This window comes from Sciurus vulgaris (assembly GCF_902686455.1).
Source record: "Sciurus vulgaris genome assembly, chromosome: 10".
Lineage (NCBI taxonomy): Eukaryota > Metazoa > Chordata > Mammalia > Rodentia > Sciuridae > Sciurus > Sciurus vulgaris.
This window is the reverse complement of record NC_136470.1, coordinates 125,562,577-125,583,661: the sequence shown is the minus strand read 5'-3', so window position 1 is coordinate 125,583,661 and position 21,085 is coordinate 125,562,577. Positions and strand designations below refer to the sequence as shown.

The 21,085-nt window shown below is 38.4% G+C and overlaps 1 protein-coding gene across 4 annotated transcripts in view; it reads left to right on the top strand.

Annotated features, from left to right (window-relative positions):
• The first annotated feature begins 3,536 nt into the window (after nt 1–3,536).
• CEP70 (centrosomal protein 70) overlaps nt 3,537–21,085 on the top strand; it is a 59,781-nt gene continuing 42,232 nt past the window's right edge. For 3 of the 4 annotated variants that reach the window (XR_013766376.1, XR_013766377.1, XM_079155020.1), the window contains exons 1-6: nt 3,537–4,135; nt 5,257–5,355; nt 9,658–9,777; nt 11,656–11,746; nt 11,856–11,979; nt 12,569–12,749. Coding sequence is in view for 2 of the 4 variants with exons in the window: in XM_079155020.1 (XP_079011146.1) it covers nt 5,314–5,355; nt 9,658–9,777; nt 11,656–11,746; nt 11,856–11,979; nt 12,569–12,749 (558 nt within the window). In the remaining 2 variants the exon portion in view is untranslated. Of the gene's footprint in view, nt 4,136–4,758; nt 5,356–9,657; nt 9,778–11,655; nt 11,747–11,855; nt 11,980–12,568; nt 12,750–21,085 lie in introns of those variants that run through there. The other variant, XM_079155021.1, reaches the window with a different exon arrangement.

Here is a 21,085-nt window from a genome sequence, read left to right as displayed (position 1 = left end):
TACAGAAATACACAAAGCCCTTCAGAAGTTACAGGGCTAAGATGTCAAGCAAGGCGCATGTTAACAGAGCCTGTTATTTAAGAAGTATCGTGTTTGGGGGGGAAAAAAAAAAAAAAACCTGGGCCTACTCGTAGAGGCCTGGGGAGTTCTCTGCCTGGAGGTCCCAGACTACCAAGTTTGGCCCACCCTAAAAATACACCCAAATCCACACCCAGAATAGGCAATGCCATCCACTATTCCTCAGCAGGCTTATTCTGCAGACTGTTTCCTCCCTGGGTGTACTTTCTGGAGTTGAACATACCAACATGGACTGCATTTTCTACCTACTCATTACAAAGGACATTGAGGCAGGAATAGTGGTTTGTTACTTGAAGGACTCTTAAGAAGTTACATATAAACTAAACACTATGAAAAGCAGTGAACTTAAGTATGAAGCCTACTTTCTCAGGTTGCTGGAAATTTTGACTTTGTTCTGATTGTTTCCTTGTTTCCCAGGAAGTACCTAGATACTATTCAACCTCATAAACTTCTTTCACCAACTTGCCCATAGATTTATTTTTTATTTTTTCCTGGTACTGGGGATTGAACTCGTGGTACTTTTCCTCTGAGTTACACCCCCAGCCCTTTTTATTTTGAGATGGGGTCTCACTAAGTGCCTAGCCTGGCCTCCAATTTGCAATCCTTCTGCTTCAGCTTCTCATAGCTGGAATTACAGGTGTGCAGCATAGTACCTGGTACTGATTTAAGAGAATATAAAAACATTTCATAATAGCATGTTTCCATTGGGCCCCTTTTGAAAAGGGAATTGTTAATGAATTGACTGCTTTTCTGAATTTTTTTTTTTAAGTACTGGGGATCAAACCCAGGGCCTTGCATGTGCTGGGCAGGCACTCTACCGCTGAACTACAGTCTTAGCCCTTTATATTTTGAGTCAGGATCTCACTGTTGCCTAGGTTCCCCTTGAATTTGATCCTCCAGCTTTGACTGCCTGGGATTACAGGGTGTGCCATCATGCCATGCTGAGCTTACTTTTTAAACAGCATAAATGGAGACCAAAACAAATGAGAAAAGTTAGAAATCTAGAGATTTAAAATTTCCCATGGTCCTTTTTGATATTGTTTTAGTGTGATTGTTGGCTATTTGCTGAACAGTTTAGAAATGAATTTCAATCATGACAACCCTCTTTCCCTTCTAGAGCCCAGGTTTAAGACATGTGTGCATTTCCCATAAAGCTACTTGATAAAGAGACAGGGTGTGCCTGTGTAACCTGACTCAAAAAACCAGAGGGGAAGGTTTTGATGTGGTCCTGACTGCCCCTAGTGGAAGTTGAAAAGTCATGCTAGTGTGAATTTGAAGCCTACCATGTTTATAGCAGAAAGACAAATAGTGGCTGGGTCCTTGGCAACTCATTAGATCACTGAATTAACCAATCCCCAAGTCTACCTGCCTCTTGGATTTGTTATGCCTACTAATCAATTCCTTTTTTGTTTAAAAATACCATTTGAATCAGGTTTTTATTGCATCTGAAGTAATCTTATCTAACCCAATGAAGCTTGTCCACCTGGCCACAATTTAGAGCTGTCACACTTAGGAGCATGGGAAAATCGCCCTATCATCCTGAAAAAGACGTGGAAGCAGTGAGAATATATTTCAAAAGTTGAAAAGAAAAATCTGGCAGCCACTATTAGTTTGAATACCCAGGTATGGGAAGGGCAAGGGGTAGAAGATGGCTGGGGACATATATGCATGGGGCAGACACAAATCAAATTCAGTGACTATGTGCTCAGAAGAAGGCTTAATATGGGCTTGAAAGTATTGACCTTCAATGTTGTGCCCTTGGACCTTCTGGTGAGAGACCTCTTGTCTGATACCCTCCATGGTAGAACCTGTCAGCTAGTGTGGGACTTGCATTCACACAGACTTGCTTCATTTCACCAATGGGAAAAGATGACACCATATGGTCATGAAATGCAATCACAATGGTAGATCCCTGGGACTTTGCCTTTGGGGTTGTGAAAGATGAATTTTCCCCTTTAAATATTTTGATCAATTAGTCCCCTGTACATTTTTGAAAATGGTGGCTAGGTACCCTAGTTTTAAATTCTGAATTAAGCTGAGAAACAGATTGGACTCATTTTCTTTGGAAAATAAAAAGGCGTGATCATATCCATACGTGGTGGAACTTTTTTATATATCAGGGTGCAAGAAATTTAGGTTTGAAGATGTCAAAGCAATGTCTTTCCATCTTATGCCCTCTTTAAAAGCCTGTCAATGATTCCCTATAACCTCCTGAGTAAAGTCCCTGCACCTTATTTCCTTTCTGCTTCTCCAATGATGCAACAAACTCAAATTCCTCCAGAAGTTTCCAGTAAGTTCTGTTTGTAAAATGTTTTGAGATTTAAGTTGGTGCTTTTGGGGAGGATGGATATAAGCTGTACCAAAAAGGACCAAGTTTAATTACAACAATTTTTAAAATAGTATGGTTTACTGACCAAGTATGAGGTAGGCATTACATTAAAGTGCTTTGGAACAATCATGACTTGCAGTTTTCTCTAAATCTTTCCTCCTTTTATTGCTGAGCACTGTTACTTGCTATTTAGAAACATTCTTAAATTATTTCTCCAGGTTTGCAGTTCGCTCTGGTGACTGCACACTGGCATCACCTGGGAGGCCCCGTCCCAGATATTGATATAATTGGTTAGGGGCCTGCACAAAGCTTCCCAGGTGATTCTAATGCACATCCAGTGTTGAGCCCCACTGGCCATAGATTTCAGTGACACCCTTACATAACTCTCCCGTCTGTGGTCTGCCCATCCTCTTCTGATCAGGCTTATCAGGTGTTTACCCTTCTCCCTTACTAGGATGAACATCTTCAACCGGATAGCTCTATTACTGGAGCCTAATGTAGGACCTTGAATTTTGTAGTCATTTGGTAAATGCTAAATGGGAGGGTCGTATGTTATCAACAAACACACTTTGGGATCCTCCTCCACATTGCCAGTCGCTGCAGCGCTAAGTCTGGAGCCTCGCGAACTTGGCTGACAGCTACCCAGTAAGTCGCTGTCAGGCGAGGGTGAAGTGGTGCAGAGGAGAGTCTGAGGGGGCCAGGTAGCCTGGGTCTCACTCTTGGGTCGCTGCACCAACAAATGTGTATTTCCGATGTCTTCTGGTAAATGAATTTCCACGTGAGACGGAGCACCTAATGCCGCAAGCGTGCGCTGGGAAATCAGTAGGGGTGGCAGCATGCCCAGGACTGCGCGGCCCGCTCACGTTTGAGTATGGTAAGCCCCGCCCCCAACAGCAGAGCCAACCAGAGTCGCGGGGCGGAGCCAGCCTCCGGTCCGCCGGAGAGAAGCGCTAAGGTTGCTCGCAGGCAGCGACCGGGCGGGCCCTCGACGCGCTCGGGTTCGATTGGCCACCCCTCGGCGGCGGTAACGGTCTGGGAGGCGGGCCCGAGTCGGCTGGGCCGGCGGGGTGGGGCGGGGCTGCTGGTGGGAGGCCGCCGCTGAGGAAGGTGAGTGGCGCTTGGGGCGGCGGAAGGTGTCTGCGGGAGCCCTTTGCTGGGGGACCCTCAGACGTGGTCCCACCTAGGCCCTGAGTGGTCCCGAAGACCCCCGCCTTCAGGGCCCGGGGAGCCGCAGCCGGGGGCGGGTTCGCGCTGATTCACACCCGTGGGAAGCTTTGGGGGTCCCGCCGGCCTGGCCGAGCCCCGGCCCCCCAGCTTTCGTGCCGTTGGCTTCGCCCTTAACGCCTTTCTTCGTAGAGTAAGGCCGGTAATTCTCGGCTTACGTGGTGATCGTGAGGGTCCAGTGAAGCAGGGGCTGTGAAGTTCAGGGTCGCACCTGGCTGCGGGCTGATCCGATCCAGCATTCAGGGTCGCCGGGTCCCGAAGGCCGGGGCGGGGACGGCCACCGGCGCGGGCAGCCGAGCATCCCTTCCTTCGGCTGGCCGGGCTCGTTCCGGATTGAGGGGGAACTCGGACTTTATCTGGAGTCTATTTTGTTATGATGTGGAAAAAAGTCAGAAGGTTGAGAGACCCCCCAACAGAGATCACCCAGAGGGCTTTTCACTTTGTTCTTAATCATCGTAATATTTAACACTGCACACAATACCCAGATCGGTTTCGGTCCTCCAGGTGAGTTGTTTTTGTGTGTTTTACTTTGAATATTGCCAAGTAGACCTGTGCCGCCTCTACCCCACCTTTTGGGGGAAGAGTTAACTGACTTGGAGTTTTACAGGGCATTTAAAAAAATTTTTACAACACAAGAGGCCTGTTCTGACCCTTTCTGGAACATCTCCTGGGACAGAATGAGATGATATTCAGCCCTGTTTCCTTTGTGGCAAGTTAAACAGCAAGTTGGTATATTTGTGGAATAGTTTCTTTTTGAAAGAGAATAGAGACTTTGAAACATTACATTTATTCATTGCAGTAATTTCAAATAAGTATAAACTTTTGAGAAAGCTTACAGATTTTACTGTGACTCAAAGAACAGTGACTGGTCACCACTTATTTCCAGCTTTTTGCCCCCAAAATGTTAAAAATAATTCAATTTTAATATATGGTGGATATTACAGGGACTTCAGATCTTTAAAAGTAGTTCAACCAAATGCTCTTGAGAAGCATGGAAAGTACCAGAATATACGCTTTTTTGCTTTCCTACACTTACATGTCATGTACAGACCAACTCCTACCCCACAACCCCTACTCCAATACTCTTTAGGTGTCATGACACTGATTAAAGCTCCAACTTCTACCTTGGCCTTGGGAAGCATTTGGTTTCTTCCTGTGACTTTCAGTTCCAAATCTGTGTCCTGTTACATACAACCTTAAGTGGGGAAGAGGCTACTGTAGATTACTATTCAGAACAGGCTTCTGAAAAGGAGGACTGAGCACAGGTGCAAATGAGTAGTCTTGCATTTGCTTTTGTAATCACTGGTAATTTGAGAACGTTTCCTTATAATGGGCTTGCAAGTGAGAGCATCCTATCCATTTCTGGTTGAAGCTAGAAATCAGAATGATAGATCTGAATACCCAGCCAAAGGTTTCAATAAAGCAGGGTGAGGAAAGATAAGAGGGAGAAAGAAGAAAGGAGACCTGGTGGTGAGTCATGGAGGCCTTGAGCAGTTACTGCAGTTGTTCAGCCTTTGGTTAGCAGTTCTGAGTACAGTGGGTGCCTGTTCTGGGAATAACACAAGAACCTTCATACTAATAGGTTGAACATTTCAAGATTTTGGTCTGTATGTTTTTGAACCTAGATGAAGATCCAGTTTCAGACATGAGACTCACTGGGTAATGACTTGAGATCAACTCAAATGACCAGGTATCAAATGCAAGAGGAATGTGCTATGACTGAGGTATGTCTAATGTGACAATTTTGTGAGGTTATGGGAAGCAGCTGATAGTTACTCAGTACTAGATTTGTAACATATATTTCCTTTTGACCTTTTGATAATTCCATCATTTTAAGCTTAGTAAAGAAACTGAAGTTCAGAGAAATTACATAACTACTTAAGATCTCTATCTCTGTCCTGTGTGCAGGTCACTGCTCTATGTTCTTTTTATATTAGCTCTTCTAATGTTGACAATGACCTAGTGAGCTATTATCAGTTTTTGATGAGTAAATTGAAGCACAGAAAGATCAGTACTCTGGTTTTTGTGGCAGAATCTGTTATGTGAACCAAGGCAGTTTGCAGAGCATTCTTGCTTAGTTTTCTTTTTTATTTAACAAAATCTTGATTGTAAGTGGGTCAGGTGGGTAATGGCACATGCTTGTAAACCCGGTGTCTCAGGAGACTGAGGCAGGAGGACTGAAAGTTCAACGCCAGCCTCAGCAACTTAGACCCTGTCTCAAAAATAAATAAAAGGGACTTGGGTTAAGGTTCAGTGGTTAAGCCACCCTGGGTTCAATCCCTAGTACTACCCCCCCCCCCCTCAAAAAAAGAAAACCTTTATTGTAAAACTATTTATTATGAAATAAAAGCCTCACATACCAACTATTTCAATTAATGGTATAAGATGATACCACACAGGTGTCCTAGAGACCCTCAGTTGACTAATTTGAATTACAACTCCTGTGTACCCTTTAGTTGCTATTATTTTATAGTAATCGCTTTGTAGTGTTTTGTGTTGTTTTTTGTTGATGCTAGGGATCACTCTACTCCTTAGCTATATTCCTAATCCTTCCCTGTGCCTTTAAAAAAATTTTATGAAAAGTACAGTCATATTCTATAATGTAGTCTTTTTCATTAAAAAAATTTAAATATTTAATCTGTGTTTTTTTTTCCTCCATTCTTTTCCCTTTTTTCTGATTAAGCAGCTAAATCTTGGGGCTGGGGATGTAGCTTAGTTGGTAGAGTGCTTGCCTCGCAAGCACAAGGCCCTGGGTTCAATCCCTAGCACCGCAAAAAAAAAAAAAAAAAAAGAAAGAAAAGAAAAGAAACTGAATCTTAGTCTGATTTTGCTGTTTACAAACTCATCAGTTGGTGTGTTCCTCTACCTTCAGTATTTCTTGTACATTATCAGCTGGATCCAAGACTGGATCCTTTTGGTAGTTATTTTTTCCTCCCATGTTGCACAGGCTGACCCTGAACTCCTGGGCTCAAGGTATCCTCCTACCTCTGCCTCCTGTGTAACTGGAATCACAGGAGTGCACCTCTGTGCCTAGCTTTACTTGGGTGATTCTTTGAGTTGTGTTTGGCAGAAACATGTCTCATTGTCTCTTTTCTTTTGATCTTAGCATCTGTTGATACTTGGTGACTACATCCATTCACTTATGATTGCAAAAGGGTGATTGATAGTTTAAGTATCTTTTTCAGTTTTTAGTTGAAATACTAGATCCTTCATCCATCATTTGCATACTCACTGGTAAATTCATATAGGAAAGGTAGGATAAATGCTTGATTCTTTCCTTTTATTTACTAATTTTCAAGAAAAAAGAATTCATTATCTTCTGAAGACTTTAAAAAATCTGATATCACTATAAACTGAAATATACTTAAGTTTCAGTTCATTGTAATTATTACCATTATTAAAACTCATCTTGTCTCATCTTTGGCTTGTGGAAACCTAGTCAAGCCTTTTTTTTTTTTTTTTTTTTTTTTAATATGCCAGGGATTGAACCCAAGGGCTCTTAACCACTGAGCCACACCCTCAACCCTTCTTACTTTATATTTTGAGACGGGGTCTCACTAGGTTGCTTAGGGCCTTGCTAAGTTGCTGAGGCTGACTTTGAACTTGTGATCCTTTTGCCTCAGCCTTTCAAGCTGCTGGGGTTATAGGCGGGCACCACCATACCCAGCTCGAGTCAATCTTTTTAAATTTTTAACTTTTTGGGTGGTATTGGGAATTGAACCCAGGGGCACCCTCCCATTGTTCTACATTTTAAATTTTTTGTTTTAAGATGGGATTTCCCTAAGTTGCTGAGATGGGCCTTGAACTTATGATCCTTCTACTTTAGCTTCTAGAGTCACTGAGATTACACGTGTGCCTTGTGCCTAGCTAAGCCTATCTTCAGTAATATTTGATAACTTGCTTGTTACCTGATACAATTTCTGTCCCAGATCTGAAATCAGTCTTTAAGAAAAGACATTGAGTTAGCCATTTAACATGAGCATGTTTTAAAACAGATCTATTCATTCAGTATCATGGAAGAGTACATCATAAAATTAAATAATTTAAATAGAGAAAAGATTGTGCAGTTCACAGTACAAAACATGGGGAAAATGCACTTATTTTGGGAGTGGGTAACATGTAGGAGACTTTGGGCCTAAAGTTTGCATGGAAGACTTAGATGTTAAGGGTGTCACAGAGAGAGCCGGGATGTTGGTTAGACCCTGTTGCAAGGTTTTGCTTAAAATTGAAAATTTCCTCTTGTTCTTGTATAAGTAGAGATATATATTGGTGATAAGTGGGGTGAAGTGGAAAGACCTTAAAAAATAGTTCTTGGAACAAAATACATGACAGTTTGGCAAGGAAACTTACTTAGTGACTTAAATTCTAAAAATATTTTTAGAAGGTACCAAAACTAAGTGCCTGAATATTACCATTTGACCAATCCCCTTACTTTTGTCTTTGACCTTTGGTTTGTACATTTCTCATTTTTGTCCTCCTATTAAAGATATTAGTTCATTATTCATTAGCTAAATTTATAAACTTGGAGCTGCTGAGAAAAATCTGTTTTATAAAGTTTTGCTTTTAGGCTACAAGTGTACCTGATTCTCAGGTATTGACTGAGAATATTTTGTACCTCTCTGGTTGACTAATTCACTTCATAAGAATATGTATCAACATAAATTAGTCATTGAGCATTAAAAGCATAAGCATAGTTTTATGGTATGGGCTTAATAGCTACAATATCAGAAAAAAATTTTTTAAAATTTCATTCTCTTTGTATCTTAGTTCCTGTATGCCTTAGTTATTTTTGAAAGTTGATTGGATGTTGTGTATTGAACATTTTTCTGGGAGTAATTCGAAACCCTTGTTCAGAGAGAACTTAATTTGCATCTTCCACATATTTGGAAGTACTGTTAACCTAGGATCTTGAGGTGCTACAACAACCAAGAAGAGGGGAAGGTTGATGGGAGAGCTGGTTTATGACTGATTCACCCTAATCCAAAGAGTTTAGCCCTTCTAGAGTGGCTTTGATCTTTAGCACTTATTTTCACAGCTCTCTGGAATTGGCAGATCCCTTCAGGGAAAGTCAGTTGATGAGTCTCTTGATGAGATTCCTTAGCAACTCTACATGCCATCTGCATAAGTTTTAAACTCCATAGACGTAGCCATCTGGGAGTCTGAAGCAGCCTGTTCTGGCAGTGGCAGAACATACATCTTCCTATGTCATAGCTGTTTTGTGCTACTCATAATTATCACTTCTTCCTTGGCAGCATCCTGTTTCCCCGAGACCAGTCTTTTCGGAATTGGTCAATTCTTCCTACATTCTTTCCTGCCAGCTATGAACGGTTAGAAATTTTGGATTAAAGTTTACAAAACTCCCCCAAGTTCTAAAATCCCATGGTCCTAATGATTTTGCTTTAGGAAAGAAGGCATTATATCTATATGTCAAAGAGACTTAAGGAAAGATTTCCTCACACATGGCAGTCTTAGATAACAAGACCCAGTGATGGGTAGGATAGACTAAATTTTTTGGTGACCAACAGAATCCTTGTTGCTAGCTTCTGATCTACTTAGAAATAAAGTCTGACTAAGAAAATGTCACTCCATTTATCCTTGGTGTTCAGTGAATTATTAGACTAGCTGGTAACCATAGGATCAGACACAGTTCTTTTAGATTTTTGAGTAGCAACTTCCCAAAGATAAGTTCATTAATGTCACAGCATCATTTTTTACATTCTCTAAATAGTGCCTTTCTCATTCTGTGTGTGTGTGTATGTGTGTGTGTCTGTGTGAGAGAGAGCGTGCGCCCAGGAATTTTTTTTTCTGTACTGCTGGGGATTTAATCTAGAATTATATTCCCAGTCTCCCAGAATGTTTTATTCCCAGAAGAAAGCTTTATAAGATATGGTATATTTGAATGATTTATATAGTTGGCTATCTAGGAAAATAGCTATTTGAATGTAGACATGACCTGATTTGCTTTGCAAAAAATACGAATCCTTTTAAATATAATTTCTTTTAACCCTTATTCTTTTTTTGTTTAGGCAACTCAAATTTTCTTATTATGCACTTCTTTTGATTCTACAAAAGAAACTATGTCTCCAGTAGCCCCTAAAACTCAGGAGTCCAGTCAATTATCAAAAAAACTCATGCTTGAAAAACAGGTAACCTGAAATATTTTAAAGTTTTTCAAAATATTTGCCAAAGAATGTTAGATCTACAAATGTGAAAAATCTGACTTCGAAAGATTTCCTTGATCAAATAATTTTGGGGAATTCTGGGATAAATATCATTAAGTGGTTTTACTACTGTGACACATCAGTCTCCAAAGGAGAATTTAATATATGGCATTTTCCTTCAAACAATAGTTTGAAGATTTCATTAGACTTGTGTTCTGCAGCACCTGTTTTGGAAAATGCCATTCCCTATTTTCAGAATTCATAAACAGTTACTTCTTTCTTTTAGTATATAAGAGGTTTCAGGTAACAACATGTGTAACTAGATCATAGAAAATGTGTAACCTTATTATGTAGAGAGTGTTCTGTTTTCAGTGCCTTACAGTAGGCATTCATTGAGATGCCCACTTAGAACTTTTGACTTCTAAGACAAACATCAGTGATAATTTTAATTCTATATCTACCAAGTAATTAAGCTCCATGATCAGATGGCCTAAGGCATAAGTGAGGGAAAAGTTGTTTGAGAAGTATATAAAAAAGTGAAGGAGGAGGAAAATGTTAGCAGTCAAAAAGCAAGATTTATTTTGGACTGGGAATATAGCTGAGTGGTAGGATGCTTGCCTAGCACGCACCATGCCCTGGGTTATGTGTCTAGCACCATACAACAACAAAGATTTTGCAATGAGTCATGGTACTATAAAAGAACCATTAGAGTAATTTGTTTCTTTTTTGTTAAACTTTTATTTATGCATTATACTACTAATAAAAAACCGTGTGTTTTATGTATATTTTTAAGCATTTAAACATTGAAATTTCACTCAACCTTTTCACATATACTTTAAACTTAAAAGCACCTCACACTGTGATTTCAAAATCAATCATTATACTTGCATTAACAACAGATTACACGTACAGCCAGGCGTGGTGGCATACGCCTGTAATCCAGTGGTTTGGGAGGCCAAGGCCAGAGGATCACAAGTTCTAAGCCAGCCTCAGCAACTTAATGAAGTCCTAAGCAACTTACTGAGGCCCTTTCTCACCAAAAAACCAAACAAAACAGGATTTTACAGCTAGGGGTAGAGTTTAGTGGTAGCGCTGAGGTGCTGGAAAACCAACCAATTAAAAAATAACCCCCAAAACATATTTAAACACATGATCCTAATTGTTTTATAATCTTTATGTATATGTGCAGGGGTTTGAACCCAGGGTCTCATTCATCCTCTAAATGTGTTATTTTAAAATATCGCTATTTCAGTCCTTAAATCCTTACTTTTTTATTTCTTCTCATTGTAATATTTTATTCACTTAATCTAGAGGGTTCGGATTCCTGTCTTGAGTTTAGGATATAAATACAAATTTAGAATCAGTTTTAAGATTTCAGAGTGTCCTTCAGGTGATTCTACTAGAATTGGTGGTCCAGACGGACATTTTTTTTTTTGTTTTTTAATAGTTCCTTGTGCGATGGACTAGGTCTGTCTAAATTTTTGGCTCCATGTAGTTAGGTGTGTTTCTGAGTGACTCATTTTCCTTCCTATTCAATTAATATTACTTAGTTTTTCTGAGTGGCGCCTACTCTAATTCATTAAGTGTTTGGTTCACTGATATGAGGAGATGTTGTAATTATTTTTTCCTTTAATTTCTCCATTAAGGTCTACAAATGATTATTCTGTATAATGCATTAATTTGTGCTTATTTGTATGCTTTTAGTCTATTGCTGATTTTGTTAGAAATAAAAAAATATTCAATTTTAATTAGATATGCTTAAAAATTCAAGTTTGAAAAAGTCTTAGAAAAAGTTAAAACACAGGAAATTGTAAGGATTTTTCTTCATATCTTAAGTTTGATCCTTTTGTCTTGTAATTGTAGCAGGAAGAAGCAGAATGGGAAAGTATAAATGTGCTGTTGATGAAGCATGGTTTAAAATCTTTGTGCTTAGTCAAAAGACCAGATATTAAAGGTAATCAGATCCTATTTTTACTTCTTAAGGTTAAAAGGTTTTTTCCTTAAATTTTTTTTAATCCTAAAATGTTTTAGTTATTACTATCTGCATATTTTTAAAAATGTAGATCTCATCCTTTTTGACAAACAATCATCACAGAGGATGAGACAGAATTTGAAAACGTTGATGGAAGAAACGGCACATCAACAGAACATGATACAGGAGCTTATAGAACATAACCAGCAGCTTAAGTAAGAAAATGGAATGTCTCCTTTGAATTATTTGTAATGTATTCTAGGATTAATGACCATGAAAAGGACCCTGCAATTTTTATTTTGATTAAATATTAAATTTAGCTGGATGCGGAAGCGTATGCCTGTAATCCCAGCGAGTCGGAAGGCTGAGGCAGGAGGATTGTGAGTTTAAAGCCAGCCTCAGCAACTTAGCAAGGCCCTAAGCAACTAAATGAGAACCTGTCTCTAATAAAATATAAAAAAGGACTGGGGATATGGCTCAGTGGGTAAGCACCCCTGGGTTCAGTTCCTGATACTAAAAATTAAAAATTTTAAAAATTTATAGGTAAAGTTTAAGTAGATCTTTTGGTAATGTATGTAATGGTACCATATATGTTTTCAGTTTCTGTAATAAGATAGAAATGCTGGGGCTGGGGGTATAGCTCTGTGGCACACCACCTGCTTAGCATGTGTGAGGCCCTGAGCTCAATCCCTGGCATCAAAAACAATGCGGAGAAATTTTTAAAAGTCAATAAATTGTTTGGGTGTGTTTGGTGATTTGATTTATTTAGTACTAAGGGAAGGAATTTTGTGTCTATTAAATTAGAAATGAACTTCAGCTAGAACAAAACCGAGCAGCCCATCAGGAACAGCGAGCTAATGAGTTGGAACAAATTATGGAGAGCGTGAAAGCCAAAATTGGTGAATTGGAGGATGAATCCCTAAATAGGGTTTGCCAGCAACAAACTAAAATTAAAGATCTTCAAAAGGAGCAGAAAACTTTACAGGTACTGAGTTATGTGTTTTCTTAGTTGATGATTAGTACTAGAACAGCTCATCATTGACTTTCATGTTGCTTAACTCAGTGGTTTTTACCTTACTTGACCCAGACTCTCTTCATTTGGTTTCCAGAACCAAATTCTCTTTCCCAAACTCTCTTCATTTGGTTTCCAGAACATCCTGTTTCCCTCACCACACTGGTCATTCTTTAGTTCCTTTGCTGCTAGTTGTTCTCTCCTTCCTAACTTCTTAGTGTTGAAATTTCCCAGGCCTGGTTCTTACATCTTTTCTATGTACCATAACTCCCTTGATTTCAATCTGGTTCATGACTCCTCAATTTTATCTATAGCCCAGACCTGTCCCCTAGTTATGTACTTACAGCCAGTTTTGATTTATCTATTGACTGTGCAATAGGCACCTAGAACTTATTATGTATAGAAATGAGTTCTTTTTAAAGAAATGGTAATGTTATGACATTAAATGCTGAATTTCCTAATTTAAAAATCCTTAGGTGTGATTAAAGGAAATGAATCTTTTGTGTTGATAGCAAATTGGGGAAGATAAAAGTGCTCCTGGAGTATAATTATTTCAGTTTAAGGGATGTTCTTCTATTTTTAGTATACACTTGCTTTCAATATTAGACAGGTTTAGTGCTGCATATTTTGCAATTGGGAGCAAGGAAACATTGGTTTTTGTATGTCCAGCAAAGAAGTCAAGGAGATCAATAAATGTTGTAGGTATAGTGAAAAATTGATGGGGAAAAGACAATTTATGTGACATAGAGCATTATATTCATATCCGGTCTTTTCTCATTTAGCATAATTGTTTGAGATTTTATCCATGTGACTTCATGTTGTGGTTTAGATGAGTCTCCCTTAAAGGTCCATGTGTTAAAAGCTTCATCCTCTGGGTTATCTTTATTGGAAAGTGATGGAACTTTTAGGAGGAGGGCCCCATTGGGAGGTCCTAAGGTCTTTGGGGTTGTGCCCTTGAAGGGGATTGTAGGACCTCAGTCTCTTCTTCTTTGCTTCCTGAGTTGTAATGTTAAGTGAGTTTGTTCTGCCCTGTACCCCTGCTGTGTGTCATCCTCACCTGTGGCCCAAAGAAATGGAATCATTCATTCTATTTTTCTCCTTTTCTAAAATTTAGAGTATTATAGTTAATATTTGGTTTATATTTTAAACAAAATCATACATGTAAGAAATTTGATTTCAATCCCCATTCCTCCTGCTTCCTTCCCCTCCTCCTCCCTCCCCCTATTCTTCCTTTACTGATTTTCCTTTTTTTTTTTTTTTGGACTGGTACTTTTCTACATACACATAGAAATGCATATAACATGATTTTGTTAAATTTCTTCCATATTTCCTCCCCTTTCATATCCTTCCTCCCTCCCTCTCATTCTTCTTCTCCATTGAACTTCCCTATATGTTTACGATATCTGATTCCCCCCCACACACACCTTTTCCTTTATTTTGCTCTAGCTTCCATTGCAAGAAAACTTTTGACCTTTGATTTGAGTGTGGCTTATTTGACTTAGTATGTCTTCATTTCCATCCGTTTATTGGCAGATGCCATGGTTTCATTCTTCTTATGACTGAGTAAAACTGCATTGTATATATGAACCGCATTTTCTTTAGCCACTAATCTATTGATGGGCCTCTGGGCTGATTACTTAATTTGGTTAATGTGAATTGTGCTTTAATAAACATTAAAGTGTTTGTTATCACTATAGTATGCTGAGTTTTAGTTCTTTAGGATAAATACCCAGGCTTGAGATAACTGAGGTCATATGGTGGTGACATTCCTTGTTTTGAGGAATCTCCATACTGCTTTCCAGAGTGGTTGTACTAATTTGCAATCCCACCAATAGTGCATCAGTGTGCATCCTCACCAGCATATTACATGTTCTCATTTTTTAAAATTTTCTATTTTCTTTTTTTTGTACTGAAAATTGAACCCCAGGGTGCTTAACCACTGAGCCACATCCCCAGCCCTTTTTTATATTTTATTTAGAGACAGGGTCTCACTGAGTTGCTAAGTGCCTTGTTAAGTTGCTAAGGCTGGCTTTGAACTCTGGATCCTCCTGCTCAGCCTCCTGAGCCACTGAGATTACAGACATGATGATTCTCATTCTGACTACAGTGAGATGAATTCTTAGTATAGTTTTAATTTTCATTTCCCTGATTAATAGATACATTGAACATTTTTTCTTACATTTGTTTAGTTCTTGTGCCTGTTTGAGTTTTCTTATTTTGCCCCGCCCCCCGGCATTGAGATTTTTGAGTTTTTAAAAATCTATTCTGGATATTAATTCCATCAGAGGAGCAGCTGTCAGATTTTCTCCCATTCTGCAGTCTCTCTCTTCACACGCTTTTTTCATTTGCTGGCATCCCACTTATTAATTCCTTATTTTAAGTCTTAAACCCTAAAGGGGTCTTGTGGAGGAAGTCGGTGCCTCCACCTGTGTGATGGAGTGTTGACTGCTTTCTTCTTGCAGTTGCTTGGTTTCTAGTCTAATTTCTAAGTCTTTCACCCATTTTAATTTCACTTTTGTGCAGGGTGAGAGATAGGGATCCAGTTTCATTCTTCTACATCTGGAAATCAGTTTTCCCAGCACCATTTGTTTAAAAAGTTTTCTTTTCTCCAACATATCTGTTTGGCACCTTTTGTCAAATATTAGTTGGCTGTAAGTATGGGGCATTGTCTGTGTCTTCTATTCCATGGTTTTCATGTCTATTTTGATGCCAGTATGATGGTGTTTTTGTTACTATAACTCTGCAGCATAATTTCATATCAGGTATTGTGATGCTTCCTGTGTCATTGTCCTTGTTTAGAATTGCTTTAGCTATTCTGGGTCTCTTATTCTCCCAAATGAATTTTAGAACTTTTTTTTTCTAGTTCTGTGAAGAATGTCATTGGTATTTTGATGTGGGTTGTATTGTGATGTGGGTTGTGTATTGCTTTTGATAGTGTAACCATTTTGACAACGTTAATTCTGCCTATCCAAGAACATCTTCTGAGGTCTTTAGTTTCTTGCTTCAGTGTTCTGTAGTTTTCATTACAGAGGTCTTTCACCTTCTTGGTTAGATTAATTCCCAGGCATTTTATTTTTTTGAGGTTATTGTGAAGAGGATGATTTTCCTGATTTGTCTTGAGAGAATCACTGTTGGAGTATAGGAAAGGTATTGATTTGACTAATTTTTTGAATATCTGTGGGAGGTCTCTCTGCCACATCCCGAGTGGATGAGAAAAGGGTTATTTCCTATGCTTGCCTGATTAACTGCCAGAGGAGGTCGTTGGCTATATATCACTCAATTAGATAAGTCAAAAACTTATCCATTCAATAAACACACAAGAGCCAGTACTCTTTTTAAATGAGAGGGGGCATACCAGCTCTGGCCCCTAACACCAAGGCAACCTGGAGTATCCCAACTCTTATTTTTAGACAGACAGGTAAAGGGGGCAAGAGCAGGAGGAGCTTCTTCTGTGGTGGACAGGATAGGGTCGAGGTAGGGGAGCCATTCTCTCAGGGAAACTAGATAGGGAACCATCTGATTCTGCTAGATAAAGATGGCTTCTCACAAATATCCTGTTATTTTGCTGAATTAATTTTGATAGGATTCTGATAGAATTTTTTGGGTCTTCCAGATATAGGATTGTATCATCGGCAAACAGATAATTTAACTTCTTTTCCTATTTGTATCCCTTTAATTTCCTATGCTCGCCTGATTGCTCTAGCTAGAGTTTTTGAGAACTATATTGAATATGGGTGGTGAGTGCACAGTCTTGTCTTATTCTGATTTTAGAGGAAATACTTTAAAATTTTTCTTATGATGTTGGCTTAGGATTCACATTGATGCTATGATATTAAGTTTCTTTCGTCCCTAACTTCTCCGATGTTTCATTTCCTCCAGTGTTTTCAACATGAATGATTACTGTATTTTACCAAAGGTCTTTTCTACATCTATTGAGATGATCATATGTTTCTTGTCCTTAATTCTATTTATTTATTTATTTATTGTGGAGCTGGGGATCGAACCCAGGGCCTTGTGCTTGCAAGGCAAGCACTCTGCCGACTGAGCTATCTCCCCAGCCCCTTAATTCTATTTAAGTAGTGCATCACACTTATTGATTTCCATATGTTGAACCAACCTTGCATCCTTGGGATGAAGCCCACTCGATCATGATGAATTAGCTTCTTTATGTGCTTTTGAATGTAATTTGCTAATATTTTATTAAGGATTTTTGCATCTGTGTTCATCAGGGATAGTGAGCTTTCTTGATGTGTCTTTGTCTGGTTTTGAAACCAGGGTTATACTGGCTTCATAGAAAGTATTTGGAAGTGTTCCCTCACTTTCAATTTCATGGAACAATTTGGGAAGGACTGGTGTTGGTGGTTCTTTAAAGGTCTGGTGGAACTCAGCTGAGAATCCAATCCTGGGTTTTTTTGTTTGTAGACTTTTAATTGCTCTTTCAATTTCATTACTTGATATTGGTCTGTTTAGGTTTTCTCTGTCTTCCTGCTATAATTGGGGCAGGTCATGTGTGTCTAGATATTTGGCAGTGTCTTCTGTATTTTCCAGTTTATTGGGGTATACATTGTTGAAATAAGTTCTGATCCTCTGGATTTCAGAAGTGTCTATGGTGATATCTCCTTTTTCAACTCTAATTTTGTTTATTTAGATCTTCTGTCTTTTGGTTAGTTTGACTTTTTTTTTTTGAAGAACCAACTGTGTCATTGATCCTGTATATTTTTAAATTTTCAGTTTCATTAATTTAGGCTCTGATCAAGGCCTCGAGGTGGAACATAAGCTTATTTGGGAATCTGTTTTTATAAGGTAGTCACTCAGTGCTTTAAGTTTTCCTCTTAGAACTCCTTTCATACTGTCTGAGATATTTTGATATATTGTATCTCTGTTTTTCATTTTTCTAAAAATTTCTTGAATTCTTCTTTTGATCCTTTCTTCATTTAAGAGCATTGTTTAATCTCCATGTTTTTATGTGGTTTCTATCTTTTCATTTTTCTTGCTACTGATTTCTAGTTCCATTCCATTGTGGTCTGATGGGGATTCACAAGACTATTTTTTTTTTTTTTTTTAATAGTGTTTGCTAAGACTAACATTGTGACCAAGAATATGGTCTATTTTGAAAAAAGTTTCATGTGCTGGTAAGAAGGTAAACTCAGCTATTTTGGGTTGAAATATTCTGTAGATATAAATAAAATGGACCAGGCTGGGATTGTGGCTCAGTGGTAGAGCGCTTGCCTCACGTGTGTGAGTCACTGGGTTCAATCCTCAGCACCACATAAAATGAATAAATAAAATAAAGGTACTGTGTCTGTCTACAACTAAAAAAAAAAATATATTTTTTTTTAAATAAAATAAAATGGACCTAATAGTATTATTTAAGTTGGAAATATCTTTATTGATTTTTATACTTTAACCTGACCATTGGTGATAAGGTTATATATTGGAATCTATCTGCAATTTAATGTCAGATGTATTTTTATTTTTTTAACGTAATTGGGTGTGCTGAAATTTGGGGCATGTATATACTATCATTATATCTTCTTGTTGGATTGTTCCCTTTACAGAATGTAATGGCCTTCTTTGTCCTAAGTCATTTTTGCTTGAAATAAGCTTTGCCAGATATGATAATAGCTTTTCCTGCTTGTTTTCAGACCCCATTTGCATGGAATATTTTTCCATGCTTTTACCCTCAACCTATGAGTGTCTTTGCCTGTTACATGAGTCTCTTGCAAACAACACATAGTCGGATCTTGTTTTTTGATCCATTCTGCTAATCCATGTCTTTTTAATTGGGAAGTTGAGGCTATTGACATTCAAAGTTATTATAGATATGTTTGTGGTTTTCTGCCTTTTTAATTTTTTTGTTATATTTAATTCAGTCATGATTATCATTTAGTTGATAACTCTTCTATTTATCTGCATCTATTTGGAAGTTTTGGGATTTGTTTTTGGACTCCTCTGTGTGCAATTTATTCTTTGTAGTGCTGATTTGGTGATCATGAATTCTTTTAGATTATCCTTGCCATGGAAAGTTTTTATTTCCCCATCAAATTTGAAGAGTTTGTTTGCTATAGCAATCTTGGTGATTTCTTTTAGAGCTTGTAATATCTTGTTCCAGGCCCTCCTTGATTTTAGAGTCTGAGTTGAGAATTCAAAAAGAGCCTTATTGGTTTGCTTCTAAATATGACCTGATGTTTTTTTTCTCGCAGCTTCTAATGTTTTTTCTTCATTAGATATTTTGATTATGATGTGTCTTGGAAAGTTTCTCCATCTGGTCTATGTGGGGTCCTGTATGCCTACTACATGTGGATGTCTATCTCATTTCTGATATGGGGAAAATTTTCTGTTAACTGTCCCATTGAAAATGTTCTTAATGCCTTTACTCTCTATCTCTGTGTTCTCTTCTATCCCAGTGACTTTCAGGTTTGGTCTCCTGATGTTCCAGAGTTCTTGTATATTCGGATCATATTTCATCATTTTTTTCCCTTTATTGTATAATGTATACTTAAGTTCATTTATCCTGTGTTCAAAGCCTGATGTTCTGTCTTCAGAAAGGGCTAATGTTCTATTTTCTACACAACTTAATCTGTTGGTGATGTTTTCAAGTGAATTAGATTTGTGTCTTTCTTTTCCCAGAGTTCTGATTGGTTTCTTTATTTCCATTTCTTTATTGAAATGATCTCTTTCATCTCCTGTATTCACTTTTTTATTTTTCTTTTGGTACTGGGGATTGAACTGGGCACTTGGCCACTGAGCCACATCCCCAGCCCTATTTTATATTTTATGTAGAGACAGGATCTCACTGAGTTGCTTAGTGCTTTGTTTTTGCTGAGGCTGGTTTTGAACTCGTGATCTTCCTGCCTCAGCCTCTCAAACCGCTGGGGTTACAGATGTGTGCCACTGCGCCTGGCCTGTATTTGCTCTTAATTTATTCCTTAGATTTTTTTTTGGTTCATTGGACATTTGAATCAGTTTTTCATAATCTTTCTCTAGAATTTTATCCACTTTTATACCTGTGGGATCCTTTGGGGGATTGAGAATTTTGGGGGGAGATTAGTTTGCCTGTTTCCTCATTTTTTCAGAGGTCTTGGACTTGCACATCAATTGAGGTGGGTTCCTCTACTTATTTTATATGTGTGTTCTTTCATGTATAGTTGTTCTGTTCTGGAACTTCCTGCTGTTTTTGACATGAGTAGTAGCAGTGGGACCTGAAGTTCCCCCTCTGGTTGTTTCTTCTTAGGGCCTGGTTACTGGTTTGGGGTTTTTCTCTCCAAATTTGAGTTAAAGTAATGTTAAGACCTAGGTGGTGCTACATCACATGTGGGGTGAGATTCACTGTTGGCTTGGCTGAGTTGTATTTCTCAGCAGCAGGATCTCTACTGATCTTGAAGTAGCCTGCTTTCTAGACCCCCTTGTGGGAGATGGAGCCAAGAGTGGCACAAATGTCAGCAACAGATATGTAGCTTTAAGATAAATGCCTGGTGTCTACTTTGACATCCATAACACTGACAACTGTATAGGAATATTGAAGTCAGCATTTAGCTTCAGTACAAACAATGAAAAATGGTGAACTAGATCAGGCATTTGACATTGGTGTCTACCATGTCATCCACTGTATCACTAATCACAACAGTGTGAATGGGGCAGGGATTACATAAACAAATTTAGTGGAAGTACAATTTCTTAAGAGAAAATAGGGTAGGAAGGTGACAAAAAATTTTGAAATATTTAGAAAGTTGAGAGGAGAGGCAGGGGATAGGTAGCAGATGTCGGCTGTAAAGAAGAAATAAATGAACTGAAAGTAATTTAAAAAGAAGAAGAGAGAACAGGAAAATTTGGCTGTTAGTGAGGGAAGAGTGAAGAAGGGAAGGAGGGACAAGAACCAGGTTATAAGCAAATCGGCAAGTGTAAGATTGGAGCCACGCAAATCCTTACATAAGTACACCCCGTCTAAGTCAAATCAAGGCTAAACAGTAAACAAGTATAGAAGAAAGCAATTAATGTGAAAGTAAAATTATGAGTATACATAGTTTTTATGAATCTTTTCATGCAGTGGAACACATACATCCACATCTCTCCCTGAACACACACAATCATGCATAATGGAAAAAGTAAAAAGTGATATAATGTTTGAAAAAATTTAAAAAGCTAAAATTAAAAAATAAAATTGCAGAATGGAGAAAAGAAAAATAAGGAAAAAGAGAACTCTTATGAAAAATAAAGGGGTTATTTCCACTGAGGTGGTCAGAACTGTTGGCAGGGATGAATTTTCATTCTTTTTGGCTTTGTAACCTTTGGTTTGAGGGACAGACATT